Source organism: Gracilinanus agilis, chromosome 2 (genome assembly GCF_016433145.1).
Source record: "Gracilinanus agilis isolate LMUSP501 chromosome 2, AgileGrace, whole genome shotgun sequence".
Lineage (NCBI taxonomy): Eukaryota > Metazoa > Chordata > Mammalia > Didelphimorphia > Didelphidae > Gracilinanus > Gracilinanus agilis.
The window spans coordinates 27,563,674-27,587,552 of record NC_058131.1 but is presented as its reverse complement, the minus strand read 5'-3'; the positions used below and the strand labels follow the sequence as shown (position 1 = coordinate 27,587,552).

Genomic DNA, 23,879 nt, shown 5'->3' with positions numbered 1-23,879 from the left:
TTCCATATTATTAATATTTACACTAGGGTGATCGTTTAGAGTCTACATCCCCAATCATATCACCATTGACCCATGTGATCAAGCAGTTGTTTTTCTTCTTTGTTTCTACTCCCACAATAGAGATCAGATTTGAATCCAGGTCTTCTCTATCCATTATACCATACTTCCTTTCCAAAAAGCAAATATATCTGCAAAAGAAAAGAAGACAGGAAGACAGGAAGAAAGAAAGAAAGAAAGAAAGAAAGAAAGAAAGAAAGAAAGAAAGAAAGAAAGAAAGAAAGAAAGAAAGAAAGAAAGAAAGGAAGGAAGGAAGGAAGGAAGGAAGGAAGGAAGGAAGGAAGGAAGAAAGGAAGGAAGGAAGAAAAGAAAAGAAATTTTAGGTTGACTTGACTTCTCTGACACTTGAAGTCTTCAATCCAAGGACAGATGATCATTCTGGGAATGATGGATAGAGAAATGATGCTCTTGTGGAGGTTTGAATTAGATGGCATTCAAGGTCCCTTCCTATTCTGTTTCTAGGATTCTTTTTACAAAGTACACAATTATTAACATCAGTTCCAGAATAACAACTTCTTCTATTCTTTTATAGTCTCTTCTTCCCATGCATTTCCCTCTCATCTAACGGTACAAACTTGACCACGTCTTCCTCCATCTCCTGAAGATTACAAAACAGCTAATTATCAGAACGGCTGCTATCAGGATACTCAGGACAACAATCCAAATACTCCACTTGGAGGGTTCCTCAGGAACTGCAGAGAGAAAAGCCAGCGAATTAATGAAACTGGGGGAATGAGAGAGAGCCTAGTGGGAACTTTGGCCTTGAACTCTTTACTAGTCAGGGATTGATGTGGGCAAGGAGGAACAGAATTCTATGGCGTGGTCTTCAGGGGATGGGCCTGGGTAACTTGGTTGAGACACTCACCAGGGTACACAGCTGGTGTCTCCAGCTGACTGTGCTCCACCACACAAGCATAACCTGTCCCAGTATCTCCTGGCTGGATCTCCAGGGAAATTTGAAGATAAAAGGTATCATCAGAATGGGGAAGTATGTTGCTAGAGCTCTCTTTCCCCAATATAGTTCCATTATCAGCTTTCTTCCAGGATATCTGGATAGCTCGTGGATAGAAGCCTGTGGCTGTACAGGAGAAGCTGATGGTGCCATTAGGGAATTCTTGGCGGGACACATACACTTCAGGTGGTACTGAAGGCAGAAGACAAGAGAAACAAAAGGTATCATGACCAAAGTTAATTAGGAACCACTCAGTGTTCCCCTATTCTTCCTTCTTCCTTCCTTTTGACCTCCCTTTACTCTTTCCCCCTCCAACAGTATCATTTGTTTGTGTATCTCAGCCCCACCAAGTGTCTAATATCATGCTCTGATCCAGTAGAAGCCCATGTCTAATAAAAACTGGAATGGAATGCCTGGGGAGGGAGAGAATTTCACCTCATTCCGAGGTCCTCAGTCCAATATCAGATGACTGCTTTTATTTTTTTATTCTTTTTAAATTTAATTATTTAATTGATTAAGAAAATTTTTCCACGGTTCCACGATTCATGTTCTTTTCCTCCCCTCCTCCTACCCCCTCCCATAGCCAATGAGCACTTCCACTGGGTTTTACATGTATCATTGATGAAGACCTATTTCCATATTATTGATATTTGCACTAGAGTGATCGTTTAGAGTCTAAATCCCCAATCCAGATGACTGCTTTTAGAGTGTATTTTATTTTCATCAGCATTTTCTTTTCTAACATTTCCACATCACATTAATAAAGAAAAGTGATTGCCCATGTCACGAAAGCTTCTTTTATCATGTTGTCTAACTACTACAAGAAGCCACTTTTTTCTATATTTCTTAAAAACTGCATAATTCTTTTCTTATATAAGTGTTATGAAATTTCTTTGGAAGTTCAGTTTTCTTTAGATTTGTGTTTACATGCCTACATTCATTTCATTGTTATGGTGTTTTTTTTAAACCCTTACCTTCCATCTTGGAGTCAATACTGTGTATTGGCTCCAAGGCAGAAGAGTGGTAAGGGTAGGCAATGAGGGTGAAGTGACTCGCCCAGGGTCACACAGCTAGGAAGTGTCTGAGGTCAGATTTGAACCTAGGACCTCCCATCTCTAGTCCTGGCTCTCAATCTACTGAGCCACTTAAGTGGCCCCTTGGATTTTTAAAAATATAAACATTTAGAGAGTACTCCCCCATCTAGGTAGAGTTCTGTTGTAATGAAACAATTAAATAAAACAAATAATACAATGACCCCATCTAAAAATGCCCGAAGCATTCACATCTATAGCACCCTCCATCTCTCTCTGTTTTAAATTAACAGAAATATATTTCATCTCTCCCCCAGAATTTCCATTAGAAAGGGAAAAAAAGATATATTTTTATAGCAAATATACCTAGTCAGCAAAATATATTCACTTAGTGGTTGTATAAAAATTATATATGTCTTGTTTCACACCTAATACACCTCATCATTTCAGGGTGGTAAAGAAATGCATATTAAGCATATTTTAGGAGATATGCTTTTTCACATACAAATTCACATGACATTCCTATTAACTCAGAAATTCTGTGATTATCTGTTTCTTTAAAATCAGGAGATGTCTAACCGACTGCAAGTGGTAATAAGCAGCTATTGTTGCTTAAAGTTTGAGCAACAATCTTCTTTAATATTTCAACACTTCAAATAACCACAATTACATTATTCAGATTATTTATTAATAATTAAAACAATAAAAAAATTAAGAATTCACATTTCTATAGTGCACTTTATTTGCCAGGTAGAGTATTAAAAATATTATCTCCTTGGAGCCTCACCACAATCCCGAGAAGTAGGTACTATTATTACGCCCATTTTACAGACAAGGAAATTAAAGCAAACAGAGGTCAAGTAACTTAGGGTCACATGGCTAATAAGTCTCTGAGGCTAGATTTGAAGTCTTCCTGACTCCACCTACCTGCCCAATCTATCAAAGAATGCAAAAATTCGCCACACATTTCTCTTAAAGACCATATTTCCAAGATATATATGGAACAACCTGGACTTTATAAGAATAAGAGCCATTTCCCAATTGATTAATGATCAAAGGTAGTTCTCAAGGGAAGAAATGCGGTCTGTGTAGCCACATTTAAAAAAAAAATCTAAACTAATGATTATAGAAAGACAGATTATATCAATTCTGAGGATATATCTCATCCCATCAGATTGGCAAAGATGACAAGGAAAATGGCAAATGGAGGGGATGTGGCAAAACTATTGGTACACATATAGATAACCATTCTGGAAAGCAATTTGGAATTACATAGGAAAAGGTTACTAAACAGTGCATGCCCTTTGACACAATTCTAGCACATCTAGGCCTTTGTAAAGAGAACAAAAAAAAAAGAGGAAATGGGTCCTATATGTATAAAAGTACTTAAAGCAGCAATTTGAGCAGTGGCCAATACCTGGAAAATAAGGGAATGTCCATCAACTGGACAGTAGCTGAACAAATTATGGCACATAAATGTGACAGAATATTACTGTGCTAAAAGAAATGAGGAAATAAATTATTTCAGAAACATGGAAAGACTGAACTAAAAAAAGTGTAATAAGACAAAATTTCAAGAAAAAAAATTTATATCATAGCATCCATTTTATAAAATGAACACTTTTGAATGAATGCTTTAGAAAATCAGGATTTTTAGGAGGTGATAAAGAAGAACATGAGCAGAACTAGGATATTAATTTATACAATAACAACAATGCAGGCAAATGATCTTGAAAGATGTAAAAATTATAAAAAACCAAATAAACATTCATGGTTCCACAGGACTATAGATGAAGCATGCTACCCATCTCCTGACATAGGAGATGGATTTAGGATACAGATGAGATTTTTTTTAACATAGTAAATGAAGATATTTGTTTTGCTTGACTATATATATATGTTATTCCTTATTTCTCTATCTTGACAAAGATGAGAGAAAAAAACATACATTTCTGTTAATTAAAAAAATAGAGAGAGCCAAGTAAAACAGATGTTGCATTTCTCCCAGCAATCAAAAATTTTAGTCCTTTAAAAATATTTTTATAAGAAAAAATTGTATTTATGTTAATTAGCAAATAAAATGTTAATTTTAAGAAGTGAAATCAAGGAATGGACACAGCATATAGGGCAGATCTCCTGTGGCAAATTTATGGACGGATAGGGACAAGCAATGTTGAAGAAGTATGATCTGTACATTGGAGGTGAAATCCACGTAGTTGGGACCACAGATGTATTTGAGTATTTGAATCTTTTTCTATGGAGGCATACTCATAGCCCAGTTATATTCTAAGGAATGTGGAAGTTCATGAACTGAAATAAATGGTAGTCTTTATACTTTAAAAAAATGGAGAGAGTAGTTCCTTAGAGAATCTACAATGACTTCCATATATAACATAATGAGTTATCAGTCTAGCTATACATTTTTCATCTGAATAAAGTAATAAAGGCATTTCCTCCCATTGCTACTATGTGTATTTTTTATTGTTAGAGACAGCTACATCTCAGATCTCAGGTAATCTGCCTCCTAATTCCAGGGCTCTAATACTACACAATAGAATAGGGGAGATGGCTTGGTAAAGGATGGGTAGAAAGGGGGACTCACAATTCTCTGTCATTCTTGACTTCTGAAGGATTTTCTGCATGACTCCAATACAATATATCTTATTTAAAAGTTCGAAGACTTCAGGACTTTCGAAAAAGATTTCAGAGCTCAGGGCCCAATGGTGCAGGACCTTCCATTTTCCTTTTTCATTTATCTCAATGAAATCTTCTCCCTCAAAACCATACTTTACATGGTAACTCAAGGGAATATCTTCATTTAATTCACAATTTAGATAAAACTGCATTGTGCGATTGCCTATGGGGAAAAGAAACATGGGAAATTGTGAGAGAAAATGGTGATGTTGGATATGAAGAAATTGATGGAGATGAACTCTGTCATGTGTCCCAGAAGAAAAAAAAGGAATTTGTTTTGTGAATTGTGGGGGTGACTTGTATGTGAGGTAAAAATATTCAGGTGTCCATGAGAGAGTCTGATTCTCCAAGGCTAGGAAGAATGTTAGTAAATATAGTAAGAAGAGCTGTCAAAAGACAGAGAAAAATCATGAGTCAAGTACAAATAAGACTTTTATATGCATTCCTATTCATCTTTTTATGCTGTGTTATTTTATTTCTCAATTCTTATGTGGTCTTTTACACATGGGTCCTGAAAAAATACATCTCTCTGGTTTATTTTGATTAACAATGGGAGATAGAAAAGAAAAAAGAAAGCACAAATTAGGAGCATGTGCCAAAAAGTCATGGAGGAAGCACAAAAAGGAGGAAGAGAAGAAGAGGAAGAGGAAGAAGGAGAAGGAGGAGGAAGAGGAGGAGGAGGAAGAAGAGGAGGACGAAGATGAAGAAGAGGAAGAGAAGGAGGAGGAGGAGGAACCAGGGAGACAGTGGGATTGATTGCTGAATTTAGGAACCAAGGAATATTAAGAAGTTTGGTATCTTGAGTTCACATGCAATGATTAAAGAAAACTTGAGTGTGAAGGTGATGGTCCTCTGAGCTGTTTTCCAAATCTTGGATTTGGTATCTTTGGAAGGTGATGTGGTTCCCTGAGTCCTATAACCTAGGTCTGGATTCTTCACAGCCTTTCCCTATAATATAAACTAACAGTAGCCCTTTTGCTTGACCCCCAGCCTGACTGGATGCAGGGGTGTGTCCTCATGGGGGCAAGAGGCCTCTTTCCCCCATAAATGTGAGCCAGCTGGGAGACCATCCCCTGTTCCCCAAATGAAGGGAGTGGGACACTTGGTTTGGGAGTAGGGAGGGCCCTGCACATAGTCCAGGAAGCAGGACATGGCACAGGGACCCTAAAAGGTTCTAAAAGATTCACCATCACTACTCTAGGATGTCATTCTCAAGTAGCATGTTCTTGAGAACTTCTCCACTAGGCTTAGTTGATAGAAACTGAATTAGATGAGGGGAGGAATGGGGATGAGGGATGTATAGGGCTGACTTACTCTTACTCTTGTCATTTCTTGTCAAGTGCTGGATGAAGTGGTGGTAACCTTCCTCCTGGTCTATCATCTGGTATTGCATCTCCTTAAGGAATTTCCTCCCCAAAGCCTCAGAGATCCAGGCAGACTTCACTTCTATCTGCTGGAGTGGTTTGCCGTAGGAAGCCCATTGAATGTCATCAATGAAGGCAATAGCACTTAACTCCAATAGACCTTGAGATGTGCCCACTGCAATGAATTGCAATTCATGCTTGTGATAGTCTGAATGACAAGAATGGAGAGAAGGAAAAAAAGGGTCAGGGATTAGAGAGCCTCAAAATTTTAGAATCTCCTCAAACCCATCCACCTCCCGCTACTACTTTTCACCATGAATATATGTACTCCAGACTATACAGTGAGCAACTGTGAATAACTTAGCTATTCTCAGCAAAACAATGAACCAAAACATTCCCAAAGGACTCGTCATAGAAAATACCATCTGCTACCAGAGAAAGAACTGATAGAGCCTAAATTCAGACCAAAGAAAGCTTTTTTCTAGTTTCTTATTTTTTTCCAGTTTTCTTCAACAAAAGGCTTAATATGGAAAAATATTTTACATTTTTGTGCATGTAAAATCTACATGAGATTGCAGTGTAGGAGGAGAAGAAAGGAAGGGAGAAACTTCAAGACTCAAGATTCTTTTTAAAATGTTGGAAACTATTTTTACATGTCATTGGAAGAAAAATTAAAGGAAAAAAAGGAGGGAAAGCATATGTCATCAAGGCTTTCAAACATGCCCAGATCACATGAAGCACCCTATATCTGGGAGAAGATAGCCTATATCCTACATTTCCCTCTCACATGAATAAGAATAATCTCCTTTGATGGGCTGTGTAGCCAGAATAGGTGGTGCTGTTCAAATTGCCGTCCTGGGATAATCTTGCTCCCCTTCCTGCCCTGCACACTTTTTGCTGCTTAGCATCCAGAGATGGTAATGGTTGCCCCACAGTATGGGCACAATGAAATAAAATGGTGAAGGGGAGACTCTCTTCTTTTAGACCCTAAGCCCCTGAGAAATAGGTTTGAAGTTTCTGGTTTGTTTGGGGTGGGGGTTCTGTTCCTCTCAATTTCCTTCTGCTCCTCTCTATAAGAACTAGATTTCTCACCTACCAGACTGAACCAAGACATAATGATCTTGAAGGCAGGATTCTAGGCTAGATGCCCAGCTACTCAGTCCTAGAATGAATGCTTTAAGAATCTCAAGACCAGCTTTGAAGTAAGAACTTGGGATGGGGCTATATAAAAATTGAGCTAAGTGGGAAAATTATGCTCCCCACATTGAGGAGTATGTTGGCATATTTGTTATTATTTGTATGAAGGAAATCTTTTGTGAAAGCTAGTCTAACTTTTAAGTGTTTTAAGGAACTAGGAAGTAGAATTACCACCACCACCACCTACAATTGAGGAAAGACCATGGAATGGGGCTAGAGCCAATAGCAGAAAGCCTAGATACCTTAAAACCCCTTAAGATACTAGAAATCTGGGGAAGGAATAGAATAGAACACATCTAGCTTTCAGAAAGTGGTCCTGGGATAAACACCATTATAAAGATATAAGGTGAGGAATGCCAGATCTTTCCCAGGAGGCATTCCAGAAAAGGAATATGTTGGTGGCCAACGTTCCAATCAGGACCCAACATAGGTCTAAATACAAATCAAGGTAAGAGAGAGCCATGATGAATGCCAAACAGAGAATATCATATTTGATTCTGGAGATGACAGGGAGCTACTAATTTGGCAGCAGTGTAGGGTGTATGAACTGGAGTAAGGAAAGACTTGAATCAAGAAGAAAGATAAGAAAACTCTTGGAATAGTTCATATGTGAAGTGGTGAGAGCCTACATCACTGCAGGTAGTAGTGTCAGAGGAGAGAAGGGGCACATCCAAGAGATACTCTGAAGGTAAAATGGACAGGACTTGACCACAGTCCTAGAGAGTGATACAAAGTGAGCTGTTGAAGAAGATACTTAGGTTGTAAGGATGAGTGACTGACGGTGTGGTGGTGTCCTTGACAATAGTAAGGATGTTTAGGATGGGGAGGGTTTGAGGGGAAAGATAAAGAGTTCAGTTATGGACATGTGTAAAAAACTTGCAGGACATTCAGTTTGAGATGTTCAAGAGACGGTTGGCTATTAGTTAGTAGAGGTCAGGAAAAAGACTTGAGAAGTAGATCTGAGAATTTTCAGCATAAGAGATAATTTAATCCATGTGAGCTCATAAGATCACCAAGTGAAATAAATCCATATTAATTATCCAATAGACTAAGTCTTTGAGATAGATAGGGATGCCCTTTCTTCTCATTGTCTTTTGAAGAATATCTCCTTTCTGGTAACCAGGAACTTGTTATTCAGGCATTTCAGTCATGTCTGACTGCTTGTGGCACCGTTTAGGGTTTTCCTGGCAAATTTACTAGAATAGTTTGCCATTTCCTTCTCCAGCTCATTGTTGCAGATGAAGAGACTGAGGTAAGCAGGGGTTTGCCTTTATCTCAGTTACAATTCTTTCTCTAAACACATTTCTCTGTTTGACTCAGATTGGTTGGGGTCACTTGAGTTTTATCCTAGGAAATAAGGCAATAAATCTCCCCAGAGGTTGTAAGTTATATCCCTGCTTCTCTACTCCCATATATTTTCTTTCTATATTCAGTCTCCCCGTCATACTAGTCCCATTAGGTCATGGACAATGTCTTCTCTATCAGACTGGTAGTTCTAAGAGGGTTGTAGACATATAGTTTCCCCTATAAGGGCAGGGCAGAAGGGCATGATTTGTGTCTCTCACATCAGACCAACCCTTCTATGTCAAACTCAGACCTTTACATCCATCCCTCCAACTTCCACAGACTCACCTGTCAGGATCTCCCTGGGAGCAAACAGCACAAGAATAAGGAGCCAGGATGAGAATAAGCCTCTCCCCATTCTCCTCTTCATTATCCAGCTCTTTAGGTATCTGTTTAGAGGCCTCAGAGAACTGCCAGTCTATATGTACCATTTGCCTAACAATTCCTCAGTAGGAAAAACGTCTTTGACCCCAAGCATTTCCTTGATCTTATTTTGGCTCAGCCAAATCCCTGCCCTCCTCTCATTTCAAGAAGGGACATCTGTCACTAAGCAGAAACTGTCCCTTCCTGGTAGGGATAAAAGTGGAAGTGAAATCGAGCTTTTGGTGAGCACAGAAAACCCATAAATGTTATCACTTTTATGTATCATGGAGCTGCAGGATGGGGATATTCATAGTGCCATGGGCACAGCTGGAATTTACAATGGTGGGTTGAATTAAAAACATGTTTAATGCATGGGACGGGGTGGACATGATTGGGGATGTGGACTTGAAACTACCACACCAATGCAACCACCAACAATTTGGAAATAGGTCTTGATCAAGGACACATGATAAAACCAGTGGAAATGTGCATCGGCCATGGGTGGGGAGAGTGCGGGGGGGTGAAGGGGAAAGGAGGAGCATGAATCATGTAACCATGTTAAAAATGAATATTAGTAAATGTTTAAATTTAAAAAAAACATGTTTAATGGTATTAAAGATAGAGTTCTGGGCCTGTAGCATGGAAGACCTGAATTCAAACCCTGCCTTAGACACTCCCTAGCAAGTCTCTTAATCTTAATCTTAATCTAAGATTCCTTAGCTGTAAGGAATGGAGTTAATAACAGCACCTACCTCACAGGGTTATGATATTAAAATGAATTAACATAGATAAAGTACTTTACAATTACAGTTTAATGGTCTTTTAGTCATAGTTCTAGAGTGCTCTCAAGAATGGTTGGATCAGTTCACAGCTCCACCAAAAATGTATTGGTGTCCCAATTTTTCCCACATCCCCTCCAACATTTATCATTTTCCTTTTATGTCATCTTAGTCTGATAGGTGTGAAGTGGTACCTCAGAGATACATTTCTCTAATTAATGGTGATTTGGAGCTTTCTTTAGATGAATAAAGATAGCTTTAATTTCTTCTTCTTAGAATTGCCTCTTTATATTTTGTTACAATTTGTCAATTGGAGAATGACTTGGATACTTATAAATTTGACTCAGTTATCTATAGATTTGAGAAATAAGGTTTTTGTCAGAGACACTTGTTGTAAAGATTTTTCCCAGTTCATTGTTTGCCTTTTAATCTTGGTTATGTTGATTTTGTTTGTGCAAAGAGACATTTTTATTTAATGTGGCCAAAGTTATCTATTTTGCATCTCCTAATGTTCTTTATGTCATGTTTGGACATCTACTCTTCCCTTTTTTCATTGGACAAATAGGCAAACTATTTTGTGATCCACTGATCACAAATACATATATATATTTATATAATTATATAATATATATAATTCAACCCTTTATTCCTAAATCATGTATCCATTTTAACTTTACCTTGGTATATGGTGTGAGGTATTGGTCTCTGGGTTTATCTTGGCAGGTAGACTTCTTGATATTTTATGGTATCTATAATTATTCTAAATGAAATTTTTCTATCTCTTGCTGTTGGACTTTAGTGGTACTGTAGAGAAATGGAGATGATTTCTAAGGGTTTCTTTTTTTTTTTTTTAAACCCTTGTGCTTTGGTGTATTGTCTCATAGGTGGAAGATTGGTAAGGGTGGGCAATGGGGGTCAAGTGACTTGCCCAGGGTCACACAGCTGGGAAGTGTCTGAGGCCGGGTTTGAACCTAGGACCTCCTTCTCTAGGCCTGACTCTCACTCCACTGAGCTACCCAGCTGCCCTCTAAGGGTTTCTTTTGTATATTGCAACTTTGCTAAATTGTCAATCATTTCTATTAGTTTTTTGGTTTATTCTGTATAATTAGAATTTTGTACCCCAGAACTCTCTTTCCCAGATTCCCATTCTCCTTCTCACATTACATGCTGACATAGGGAGGATATAAGTTTTGTATAGCTTTGCCCTTACATTCTCTTTTCCCCTGATCATGACTGGGAAAGAGGGTTTTACGCAGACTTTTACTTTTGACCTTTTACTTCTTCTATTTCAAGTGATTATTAATAAATCTTATAAAATATAATACTTGGAGTTATTGGATATTAATTTTAATCTTACATTTTTGGTGAGCCACTATGGAAGAGAATCCTTGAATTTTTTTTCTAAAAATTTTAAGTTTGGAAAAGTCACTCTTAAGAAATGTGTGTATGTACACGCATAGCACAAATATAGTACACATGTACAAGAAGTTTTTTCAACTCCCCACTCTAAGACAGGCCTATTATGGACAGTTAACATTTAATACAGATCTTTTAAAAAAGTACTACGGGGGCCAGGAGATCAGAAAATTTACAACATATTTGAAGACAAGGAATTACCTCTGGAATGTTTAATTAGTGGTATTTAACAGAAATGTAATTTTAAGGTAACAGTTTTTCATTCTCCATTGTAGAGCATAACAAAACAAAGTTAAACTACACTTAAGGGGAACTTTAGACTGCAGACTGTTACAGGTCTCATTGTCACCACTAATAAAACTTTAGTGATGGAAGCAAAACCTCTCTTTTATTATAGCCACATCATTATATTCTGAACACAAACTTCCAAGTGTGCTCATTGGGAATATGGCATCTTGAATTTTTTTAAAGAAAGCTTTTGAGTAAAGGATAGGGAGCAAATAAATTTTGCTCCTGCTGATAAGCTGCTTTTCACCATGCTGGGGGTTTTCTCCCCATTTTTCAGCATCACCTTGCCCTGGGGCTCCTGGCCAAAAAGGATAAGCTGCTTCCTGCCTCTTCTGCTGTCCTCAGGCTACTGAGCTACTGCCGTCCCTGTCTGATTGCCTGAGGGTCTGAGAGCCATTTAGAAACACCTTGTTTTTTCTGCAAAGAAGGTGAGGTACAAATTCCCTTTTCCCCTCCCATGTGGGTCTCAAGCCTATGCTAGCTGCTTTTCAGCAGGGGAACACAGAGTGGAACAGCCACTCCATGCTATTCACATCAATAATCCTGGCTAATCCAGGGAGGCTTCCATGCTCCTGGCAGTTAGGGTGGGGACTGAGGTGTCACATGGGCCCTAGAGTTTTTACTCTAGTGGGGAGGTGTGTAATTAGAATCTGTTATCCTCAAAACTATGATCCCCGACAAAACTATGACTCCCAGCACCCTATTCACTTCCTGTTGTTATGTGCTAATGTATACAGGATATACTTTCCTTCCTCTGGCAGCTTTGGTGGAGTGGGGATTTCCCCTTTCTTTAACAGTTGCCCAGGGAGGACCCTGAAAGGTTAGGTGGATGGTAACCCTTTCAGGTCCAACCTGGGGTTGGATAAATTATATAGGGCTTTTGATTTGCCTTGGAGCACGTTTGATATCTAACTGCATTGACTCCCTCCCTAAGGGTTGTGATATAAAGACCACTCAGGAAGGTACTTGTTAAACTCTCTTTATCTATAATCTATAATCAGGGAAAGGATAAACAGGACAGGAATAGGGATTGGAAACCCTGTCAATCTAATATCTATAACTAGTTGACAGTCAGGACTGGAGGCTATTGATCTAGTGGAAGCTGGAGCTTTATTCTCCACTACACCTATGGCCTAGCCTAGCCACAGTGAAGCCAGAGAATAGGGAATGCTGTTGATGCAGCTGTGTTGGGGATCTTATTCTCTCAGCTTTCTCACTATCAATGTTTGGTGATGCATTAGCTCTCACAGTCTTCAGGAAATATTCAGATTCTTCCTACCCTCTTCTTCATAGACCTCTCAGCCTCCGTTCACCACCCAGAGACCTAGAGACCTAAAGAGCTAGAAAGACCCAGAGACCTAAAGACCTAAAGAGCCCAAAGGCGCCAAGACCAAAAGACCAAAAGCCCAAAAGACCCCTTCCAAGTGTCTGTCAGGGTTATTTATACTGCCAGGCCAACCAATGTTTGCCCCTGGCTCACGGCACCTGGGAACATTCCATCTCTTCCAACTGCCTTCCCTGTCATTCAAGGTGGCATCCATCATTTCCCAGGATATGAATATAATAACCTGCACTCCAGCATTTGTACCTTATTGCCTCAAGCAATCAATCCACCTATTACTGATTAGGGCTGAGAGATATACATCAAACATCTACAAAGAAGAAAATTATAAGCCCTCCTTTCACCTGGTCTAGGCCACAGCCAGGCCTGACCTCACTTGCTAGTGATTGATTAGTTTACTTCAGTTCCCATTAGATTAGCATAGCTATTCCCAATACCACTTTCCTTATCCTGAATCCTACCCCTTTGAGTTTAGTGATATTAAAACCTTAAACAAAGTTAAGTGAAGATTGGTGTTATTCTGAAGGACTACCTAGCAGATACCTCTAAGGGGGAAGGAGATAGTTGAGTAAATCACAGTCAACTGTGTTAAACCAACCTTACCAATTATTATCCTTAACATAAACCTTATCTATCAACCCAACCCCAAGCTAACTAACCAGAGGAGCTGTGTGCAACAATATACAGCTTCTCACGTATTCACTTTGGCTTGGGCACTGTTCATGAGTCAAGTGCTTAGCTGAGCTGAACTTTTATAAGCCCTGGTTCTTGCCAGCACACCTTGGTGGCCATTCAGGCATCCCTCTCCTCACTCAGTTTAGATCCATACACCAACTAGGATCTTGGGCCACCTTCATCAGGCCCATCTTATTCAAGCACCATATCACCCTGTATAACAACTCTGTAGTTTGATTTTTTTTTAAATTTTATTGTTTTTCCCTGTATGTGCAATAGAGTATTTGAGTTTTCTTTTTCTCTCATTTCTTGTACTTGAAGCACATGTTTCCAGTATTAATGGCTTTTTGATTTTGCACTAGAGTAAGTTTAAAATGTCCATTAGCCCTAATGTCAATGCACACCCAAAAGCTTTAGACTATGGAAACCTGCCATTGATTGTTAAATATTATGGGACTTTGCTTAATAATTGTGTCTGATTCCAGGAGAAGGGATCACTAAAGAGCCACTGCACAGTGCCAAGGAGCTCAGAGTTAACCTACACAGTACCAAGGAGCACAAGGTCAAGGAGGCCAACCAATCATGGTGGGATTGATGAGATTCTGTGCCAAGACAGGAGACTTGAACTTATTTGGGGGTTCAAGTAAGCAGCTGCTTGCAAAGTCAGATGCAGGATTCCCTCATGCCAGATCCAGACTTCTACCAAGTACCTCAGTTTGGCTGCCATTTTGGCTCCCCTATCCCTGAGAGCAAAGGTAAAATAAGATAAGAGAATGCTATTTCCCTTCTGCTTCAAAAGTCTAGTCCCTTTATTCTCTCCTTCCTAGTGTGGCAATTTTCTGTAATCCTGGCTGCCAATGGGTAAGTACTACATTGTTATAATTGCTACTAAAGGCTTGTGGGACATAAATCACTTTAATTGGGTCCTGATTCAAGGACCTGTTATGGACTTATTTTTCCTTACTTAGAATTGTTTATACATGAGACTTTGATATTTTATATTTAATCCAGAAGTTACTTTTTCTCTTTTATTTGGTTTTTTAAATGTTTTTTTTTTATTTTCTTTAGACAATTGATTCATATACCTCATAACTCAGCCATGTATTCCTGGGTGATCCATGTATTGGTCAACACCCTCCTCAGGGAGGGTTTTATTATTGTCATAAAATTTATAAAAATTTTTCTTGTTTGAGATTAATTTTAGGATAAGAAATTTGCTACCTACCCAAATCAAGAAAGTGAACTGTTTGTAGAAGGCGCCATGAAGATGCCTGCAGAAACCACACACTACACCAAAGATGCAGAATGAACTTTGGGATATAGTGAATTTGAACTGTGTGGGGCTGAACACATTTATTTTGAATGTAAACTCTTACGCCAAAGGGGACTGCCCCCTAGTTGGCTTTTTGTCAATGTGCCTAGCAATCATTAGTTTTTTTCTCTTTTTCTTTTATTTACCTCTTATCCCCAAATTATTGTAATTTTCCCTTAGAAAGTGCAATCTTGTATGTACTTCAAGTTAAAGGTCTTTAGAGATATAAGTTGGTTATATGTACTGATTCACTGGGGAAACGAGGCATGTAAATCTGGGAGATTTCTACATGCTCGTTTTCCAATGGAATCACAGGGTGGAATGTATAATTAGAATTTTGAACCCCAGAACTCTCTTTCCCAGCTTCCCATGTTCCTTCTCACTTTACATGCTAATGTAGGGAGGATACAAGTTTTGTGTAGCTCCACCCTCACATTCTCTTTTCCTCTGATTGTGGCTGGAACAGCGGGTTTTATTCAGGCTTCTATTTTTGTCCTTTTATTTCTTCTACTTCAAGTGATTATTAATAAATCTTATAAAATATAATACTTGGAGTTATTGAATATTAATTTTAATCTTACATTTTTCTAGGATTCTCTAAGGATAGCATCATATCATCTGCAAAGAGTGATGGTTTTACTTCCTCAATGTCTATTCTAATTTCATCAATTTCTTCTTATTGATATAGCTAGCATTTTTAATATAATATTAAATATTAGTGGTGATAATGGGCATCCTTATTTCACTCTTAATCATATCCAGAAGACTTCTAGTTTATTCTCATTATAGATAATGCTTACTGATGGTTTCAAATAAAGCTATTTATCACTTTAAGGAGTGTTCCATTTCTTCCAATATTCTTTAGTGTTTTAATAGGAAAGAGTGTCATTTTGTCAAAAGCTTTTTTTCCATCGACTGCAATAATCATATGCTTTCTGTTGGTTTTGTTATTGATATGGCCAATTATGCCCATAGTTTTCCTAACATTGAACCATCCCTAAATTTCAGGTATAAAACCCATCTGGTCATAGTGTACAATTTTTGTGATATATTGCTATATTCTCCTTGCATTTAATTTTTTTGCGTTATTAAAAAATTTACATTATCATTATTTTAGAGACTTGATCTATAATTTTCTTTTTCTATTTTTTTCTTTTCCTGGATTATGTCTCAACACCATATTTGTTTCATAAAAGGAATTTAGCAGATTCAGTTTTCTCCAGAGGTCTATCAAATCTAACTTTTTTAAAATTCAATTTACTTCCTTAATTTCTTGCTTGTTTATTTTTTTAGTTAGAGTTATCTAATTCTGAGAGGGAAAGGTTAGTGTCCCCTATTAATAGAGTTTTATTGTCTATTTCTTCTTATAACTCATGTAATTTCTTGTTTAGGAATTTGGATGCTATGCTATTTGGTGCATATATATTTAATATTGATATTACTTTATCATCTATGGCTTCTTTTATCAAGATGTAATTTCCTTCTTTATGTCTTTTAATTAGATCAATTTTCATTTTTGTTTTGTCTGAGATCATAATTGCTATCCCTGCTTTTTTTTTTTTTTTTTTTTTTTTTACTTCGGCTGAAGCATAATAGATTCTGTTCTAGTCTCTTTTCTTTGCTCTGTGTGTGTCTCCCTAATTTAAATGTGTTTCTTGTGACAATATATTGTGGGATTCTGGTTTTCAATCTCTTATTTGATCTCTTCCATTTTAAGGGTGAGTTCATCACATTCACATTCACAGTTATGATTACTAATTGTGTGTTCCCTTCCATCTTATTTCCCCCTCTTTACCTTTCTCCTTCTATCTTTTCAGCCTTTCTAGGTTCACAGATATTTTGCTTCTGACTATCTACCTCTCCAATTTTCCCATCCCTTTTGTCTGTCCTCTCCCTTTTTTTCCTTTCCCTTTCCTACTTTCCTATAGAATATGATAGGTTTCTATACTTAAATATGTATTCCATTCCTATTTTGGGCCAAATATGATGAGAATAAGGTTCAAACATTGCCTGCCAACACCCCACTCCATCTTCCCTTCTACATGCCTCTTCATGTAAGATAATTTACTCCCACTTTCCCTCCTTTTCTCTTTTATCAGTATATTTCTTTTTCCTATCCCTTGATTTTTTGGGGGATATCATCTCATCATATTCAACTCCTTCCCTGCTCTCTATGTATATATTCTCCCATTTTTGTTTTCCTGTTGTGGTTTGGAAAGTAGCTGTCAAACTCTGAGTTTGTTATTCCACCATCTTGGCAACTGAAAGTCAACCTAGAGTTCCTGTTCTAATTGGGGAAGCGTTGTGCCTACCCTTATTAGTTCTCTGATATAAGTGGAGAGGTAAAGAATCTGACTTCATAGTGCTCTCAATTTGAGGTGTAAAACAATTGTTGACTTCAAGAAATCCGCAGGTTGAAAGCATCAACAATTCTACAAATGTACATCACTGATAAGTGGTTTCTTTTTTAACTACTTCTGGAAAGGCAGAGCCAAGATAGCAGAAAAAAAGCAAGGATCCACCTGGTCCCTACCAATTTCTCTTCCAAACAACTTTAAAATAGCAGCTCAAAATGAGTTCTGGAGTTGTAGAACCCTTGAAAAGACAGGGTGAGGCAATTTTCCCACCCCCAAAAAACCTAATGGGTCAACAGAAAGGTTCTGTCTCACAGGGGTGGGAGAGATACATGGACCAGCATCCAAGGGCAGGTCCTACCCCAGCAAGCCAGCACAGGCCTTGGCAGTTGCTAAATCATCAGGAAGACTTCTGTAGTTCTCAGTCTAGAAACAGTATGGGAAGTAGACAGCTGGTCAAAAGGTGATTGTGGGGGTCCCTTTGGTGACACTGAATGTAGGACTCTATTGCATTACTTATACACAGATTCTGGTCACAGTTCTTGGCCAATGTACCAGGAAAAGGAGAAGTGCAATTTCATGTGGCCTTGCAGCTACAGGGGAACTGGGACCCAGATCACAATTCCAGGGAAGAAAAGAGTGCTAGTGCCTGCTCAAACGAGAACAAAGGGAAGTAGAGTAGTAAACATATGACTCCCTAGATTATACTATCTTGAAAGAAATGAAAACTAAAAAATCTGCACACACACACACAAATCTAAAGCTTGGAATAGTGCACTCTCAAGTGCCAGAGCAGAGTCCAATAAAAATTTTTTTCTGATTCAACTCCATATATGAAAAGTGATTTAAACTTTCACTTTCAGAAAAAAAAACATTTAATGCACAAAATAAATATCAGGTATAAGAATGCTATTTTTTCCTACCATTACAAAAGGAGTTTGCAGAGCACAAAAAGACCATAAGTACATATTTAAATACCTAAATCTTACAATACGAATCCTTCACCTATAATACTCTCCCAAGTGGTGAAGATATCATTGTTGGTCTAATAGCATATATTTCACATTCACCTCAGCTCTCTACATCCCAGCAACAGTCCAAGTCCGGATCCTCTAGCCAACCAGACATGTTTCTTTACTCTGGCCAGCTCCAGAATTCTCTTAGAGGTGTTGCCAGCCTTTTTCCTCTGAGAGGTTACTGTCAAAATCATCTCCTTCCAGGCAACTAGTATCCAGCTTGGAAATTCTCAAACTCATAAAGAAGATGGCAAAGTTGGAAATGTCCACCTTTCAGGGCTGTTTCGTAGTCTGGGCTCAGGGAAAGCTACACAACAAGGAAGAAGCAACCAGAAACTTGAGGTCCAGGTTCAGACTTATATAAACAAGCACATATTCTCTTTTTCATGTGCAAGGACCACCATAAACATTGGGGTTTGGGAAACTCTCTCCCTGAGGGAACAAAGGTTCAGAGGAGAGATTTCCTATGTTCAATGTGACTTGCTTAACAGAGGGAAGATCTTTTTTCCTAGCTTCCCTATATAACGTACTGAGAGGACAAGAAGAGGACCCGCCATCAAATGCTGGAAGGGACTTCAAAGGCCCTCTAGTCCAAGTTTCTCAATTTCAAAGTGAGGAAGTTGAGGGCTAGGGACATGAAGTGACTTGTCTAAGGTCATATAAGTAATATGCATCAAAGGTAAGGTTTCAATATAGATCTCACTCCTGAGCCAGTGGGCTTTCCAAGCACAGCATATACCTCTTCATCTTCAGTGAAGCCATCCAGGCATGGAAATGAATAAGGGAAAGAAAGCTCAATCATCCAAGAGCACTGTGCCACAATGGTCAATCCCATAGAGCTAATGTATATGATCAACACCAAGGTAAATTAATTGATGATAGGACTCTTTTCTTCTTTCTTACTTTCTCTTTTCATTGTCTTTCCCTTCCTATATTCCTTGCTTCTTTTCTTTCTCTTCTTCCCTCTATCGCTTGCTTCCTTCTTTCTTTCCTTCCTTTCTTCCTCCCTTTCTCCTTTCTTTCTATATTACCTTTCCTTTCTCCCTCAGATCCTTTCTTCCTCCCTGTTCCTTCCCTTTTTTACCTCCTTCCTCTATATCTTCCCTTCTTCCTTTCTTTCCATTTTCTCTCCCTCTTTCTTCATCTTTCTCTTCCTTTATTATTCCTTCCTTCATTCCTACCTTCCTTCCTTTTTTTCTTCCTTTATTTTTTTCCTTCCTTTCTCCTACACTCCCCAAAGTCTCTCCCTTCCTCCAGAAATTAAGCCATCATCTGACATATAGTAGGTGCTCAATGAATGACTGTAGGTTGATTAATTCATAATGGTAAGTACTAGGTCTTAGGTAAATCTTACATTACCTCTCACAATTCACACAATATTCTGCATAGGACTGGAACTAATAAACAACTGAAATTTAATTTAATTAAATCTCTTCATGTACTCCTTGAAAATAACTCAGCTTATTACTTATTAAAATGAAATCTAGATTTTTTAGAGGTGAAATCCAGAAACAATATTAAAAATGGAATATTATCCAATTAAGGCACTCTAATAAGACTAATTCTCTACTTCTTAGAAAAATGGCTACTCTGGGTACTTTTCTCACAATTTTTTCCCACCTGTGGCCCAGGACTTAACCATACCTCTGGTTGTTAAAAGCCTGATTAAGGGAGTGGAATTATTTATCGACAGGATTTGGCATCTCATTTCATTACACTTGTTCAGATTCAATATCTTGTGTGGAAATGGTGAATTCTTCAAGATAGAGATCTACAGATTTGATCAGAAAAGAAAATTCCACAATATGATCCTCTCCTGAAATTTATCTTTGAAAAAAGCATTAAAGTCTGGGGAAATATTTCTATGCATCAGGTAAAACCAAAAAGGAAGGAATTGGATCATACTGTAAAACAAAAAGAAAAATAAATCTTCAAAGAATAAGCAAAGATAGACAAGGAGAATTCATTGCGCTTAAATAAACCATAAAGGATAAATCAAACTCAACTGTTCCAAATGACTTAGCATGCAAATTCATAAGGAGACAATTAAATTGCCAAAGGACACAGAATAAGAAAATAAGAGTAGAAGTGTTGAATTGGAAAACTTCAGTACAAATGAAGTTAATGTACCTAGGATAAGAGAAAAGAGAACTGAATATCTCTGATAAGGGTTTGGTAAGCTAGGTACACAGACAAGAGATGGAAATATATGTACTGGAACCAGAGGCATTCTCCAATAGGTAAATTGTCAAAGGATATGAACAGTCAGTTGTCAAAGAATGCCAAACATTTACCAGTCATATGGAAGAATGCTTGAAATAACTAATAGCAAGTGAATTTTAAAACATACCATTCTGAGATTTCACTTCACAGTCAACGAAATAACAAAAGATGGAAATAGTCAATGTCAAAGGGGTTGTAGGAGACAGAAATATTAATGCATGTTTAGTGGAGTTCTGAGTTAGGATAAATATATTAAAAAGCCACTGGGAATTGTGCAAATAAATTGGCTAAAATGCCTATACCCTTTGACACAAAGATTCACTGCTATACATCAATGAGATATAGACAAAAATAAAGGTTCTGTGTATACTAAAATATTCATAGCAGCATTTTTTTGTAGTAACAAATAACTGAAAACAGAGTATCCCATCAAATGAAAACTGACTGAATAAATTATGGCAAATAAATATAATGGAACAATATTTTGCTGTAAGAAAGAATGAACATAATGAGTACAGGGAAGCATGGAAAGACTTCTATATGCTGGTGCAAATGAAATAAGCAGAGACATGTTGTGAGGAAGATTATTTAGTAATTAATTAAGTATTAAGGTTGGACCTAGCAGGAAGGGCTGGAGCATTCCAAGATGGAATGAAGGAGCAGGAAGTTGCTTGTGCTCGGAGAGGGTCTCCATAGTGGTTGGCACAAACTGTTGTTAGCCCTGGGAGATCTCAGAGTTAAGGACACCCTGCATCCTGATTCCCTGGGATCCTGAGTGGTGGTGGCTTTCAGTGAGTGGACAAGACCTGCAGAGCTGCACCAAGTGGAGGAGGAGTTTGGGATCTGGTGGACAGCATCTCAAGCACACTCTCTCTACTTGGATACCTTGGACCACCTTGGCTTCTGGCATCCTATAATCATCTGTGGATTACTGTGAGAACCCTCAAAGCCACCCTCAGCCCCTTTAGCTGTACTGGTCAAACCTGGCTGGAACCTGGTTTGAAGCAGCCTTCCCAGAGACTCCAGAACTGCTCCTTTGAACCCTGCCTAGCTTGGTCAACTAGAATTAGAGTAGAGAAGTCCTCCCCTTGCCCTGTGGTTTTGCTATTTAGCTTTTAGTGTAGAATCCCCTATCCCATCCTTTTAGTTTCTCATAATCAAACTGTTTAAAATTTTTACCTTGCCTGCTGGTTCCGAAGACCCTGGCCTAGGGTGAGCAGAGTGACAGTTAGGCCAACTGCCATTCTTGATTCTTGATCTCCCTATCCTGGTTAGTCCTGTCTCTCCTTCAACCCAGTGTGTGTACCCAAAAACCATTAGGACACATTTACATCCCTGGTGCCCCAATCTCTTTTACAGACGAGAATGATAAACATTTAGATTATAACAATGCACATAGGAAAACAAGTAGAATTCTATAATCTATTTTATTCAAAAAACAACTCTAAAAAGCAAGACCTACATAGCATAAAAAGTAAATAGAAGAATTAGAAATTGGTAAAGATTAAAAATGAATAGTTCAGAATTTAAAAGACCATATCTGTCTCCAAAGATGATATATAAGGAGATAAGTCCCCATTCTTTTGCAGAAGTGAAAATATCCATGACTAAGAAACATGACAAAGAATGTCAAATTTTTATTCAATGTATTGCTTAGTTTCACTAAAATGCTTCTTCTCCTCTTCCCCTTTTTTTCCTTTAAAAAAAAACAAGCTTTGGTATGAGGAGTGATTCTGAGAAGAGGGAAGCAATAAAGGGAGAAATCTAAGCAATATAAAAAACACAAATATCAATAGAGAGGAAGTCATGACCCCATCCAAGGCAGTGGAATCTGTCCTGCTGGGAGAGATTCAGTAGGGGCAAGATTATTCTTCTTCCTCTAATCTCTCAGAGAAGATAATGGCTGATCTCATCTGGAGACTTTTCAAAAATGCCTTCTGAAGTACTTGATTACAGTCTAGAAAGAGTGGGAAAATATCTTCTTGGTTTCTTCCTGCAACGATGAACTAAGTTTCTTCTTTAAGACAAATATATTAGTATTTTCACCTCTGAAAGTCTCACTCGGGTATTTGATTTTTCTCTACCTTCTCCATTACTGAGTCTAAAACTACTTGTAACCAGGGTCTCATTTTCCCATTACTACAGGAAGCTGAGGTGGACTGAGCAGTCTGTATCTCACATTTAATGGAGGTACATTGGCTGTCCCAGCACAGACCTGTCTCCTATATGGCGAGGCCAGTAAAATTATTTATATTATATTATATTATATTATATTATATTATATTATATTATATTATATTATATTATATTATATTATATTATATTATATTATATTATGTTGTATTATGTTGTATTATGTTGTATTATGTTGTATTATGTTGTATTATGTTGTATTATGTTGTATTATGTTGTATTATGTTGTATTATGTTGTATTATGTTGTGTTGTGTTGTGTTGTGTTGTATATATAAATTATAATTTAATTTAAGTTTATACAAATGACCCCTCTGAAAAATAAGTTGGAGCTGTCAGAGAATATGGCAACTGATTTAGTGGCAGAGTTGTGGGCTGATGAATTCCTTCACTGAGGATGAGTTAAAGGAGAAGTAACAGAAGGAAAGGGTCCTTCCAGTTGAGCTTCTGAAGTTGTCCTTGTGAAAGAGATTTCTAGGTTAAACTTGATCCATGATCCCAATGTCCATTTATTCCCGTTTTAATGGTAGAGGTAAGAAAAAGGAATAAAATCAAGATTCAAGAATTAGTTACAGGTTCTGCCTTCTCTCATGTAACTTTCCCAAGGGTTCTCCCATCCTCAATAATCTTGAGTCTAAAACATATGAATTTATACCTGTTCAGCATGACTTCCTTCTGTAATCTATTTTCAATTCATACATCAATCAAAAAAGCAAAATTACAGAACACTTCATGGTTCTCAGCAACCTTGAGTGGTCAAAGATTGGCAGACTTGAATGAAAGGACATCAACATCCATCCAGCCTCATTCATACCTGAACATGGGTCTCCTCCATAGTTGACTGCCAGCCTATGCTTGAAGACTTCAAAGCAAAGGAATCAACCCAAACCTTCTAAAGTTATCCATTATCACTAAAGCTAGCTCTGATTGTCGGGAAATTTTGCCTTGCATCATGCTCAAAGTATCTCTTTAAAGTTTCTGTCCATGTTCCAAGTTCTACCTCCTGGGCCCAAACAGAAGCAATCTGATCCATCTTCTTCTTGGTGTAACAGTTAACTCAATGGATCAAGCATTGGACTTGAAGTCAAGAAGACTTAAGTTTAAAGCCAACTTCAGAAGCCTATTAGCTGTATACCCTTAGGCACATCACTTAAACTCTGACTGCCTCAGTTTCCTTAACTGTAAAATGGGAATCAAAATAGCACCTACTCTAACCTCACATGGTTGTTGTGAAAATTAACAGAGATAATATTTGCAAAGTGTCTGAGCACAATGCCTGG

At 37.9% G+C, this 23,879-nt stretch overlaps 1 protein-coding gene and 1 non-coding gene across 2 annotated transcripts; both read right to left on the bottom strand.

Moving 5' to 3' along the window:
- Window positions 1-618: 618 nt before the first annotated feature.
- LOC123233108 (hereditary hemochromatosis protein homolog) lies at window positions 619-23,434 on the bottom strand. The gene is made up of 6 exons (XM_044659276.1): window positions 23,414-23,434; window positions 8,928-9,057; window positions 6,049-6,306; window positions 4,643-4,897; window positions 923-1,201; window positions 619-749 (listed from the first exon to the last, which is right to left on the bottom strand). Exons 1-6 carry the CDS (start codon window positions 23,432-23,434, stop codon window positions 619-621), a joined length of 1,074 nt encoding a protein of 357 aa, XP_044515211.1.
- LOC123238491 lies at window positions 11,523-11,650 on the bottom strand. Its single transcript, XR_006505654.1, has one exon. It is a non-coding gene; the product is annotated as a small nucleolar RNA SNORA1 (small nucleolar RNA).
- Window positions 23,435-23,879: the final 445 nt, after the last annotated feature.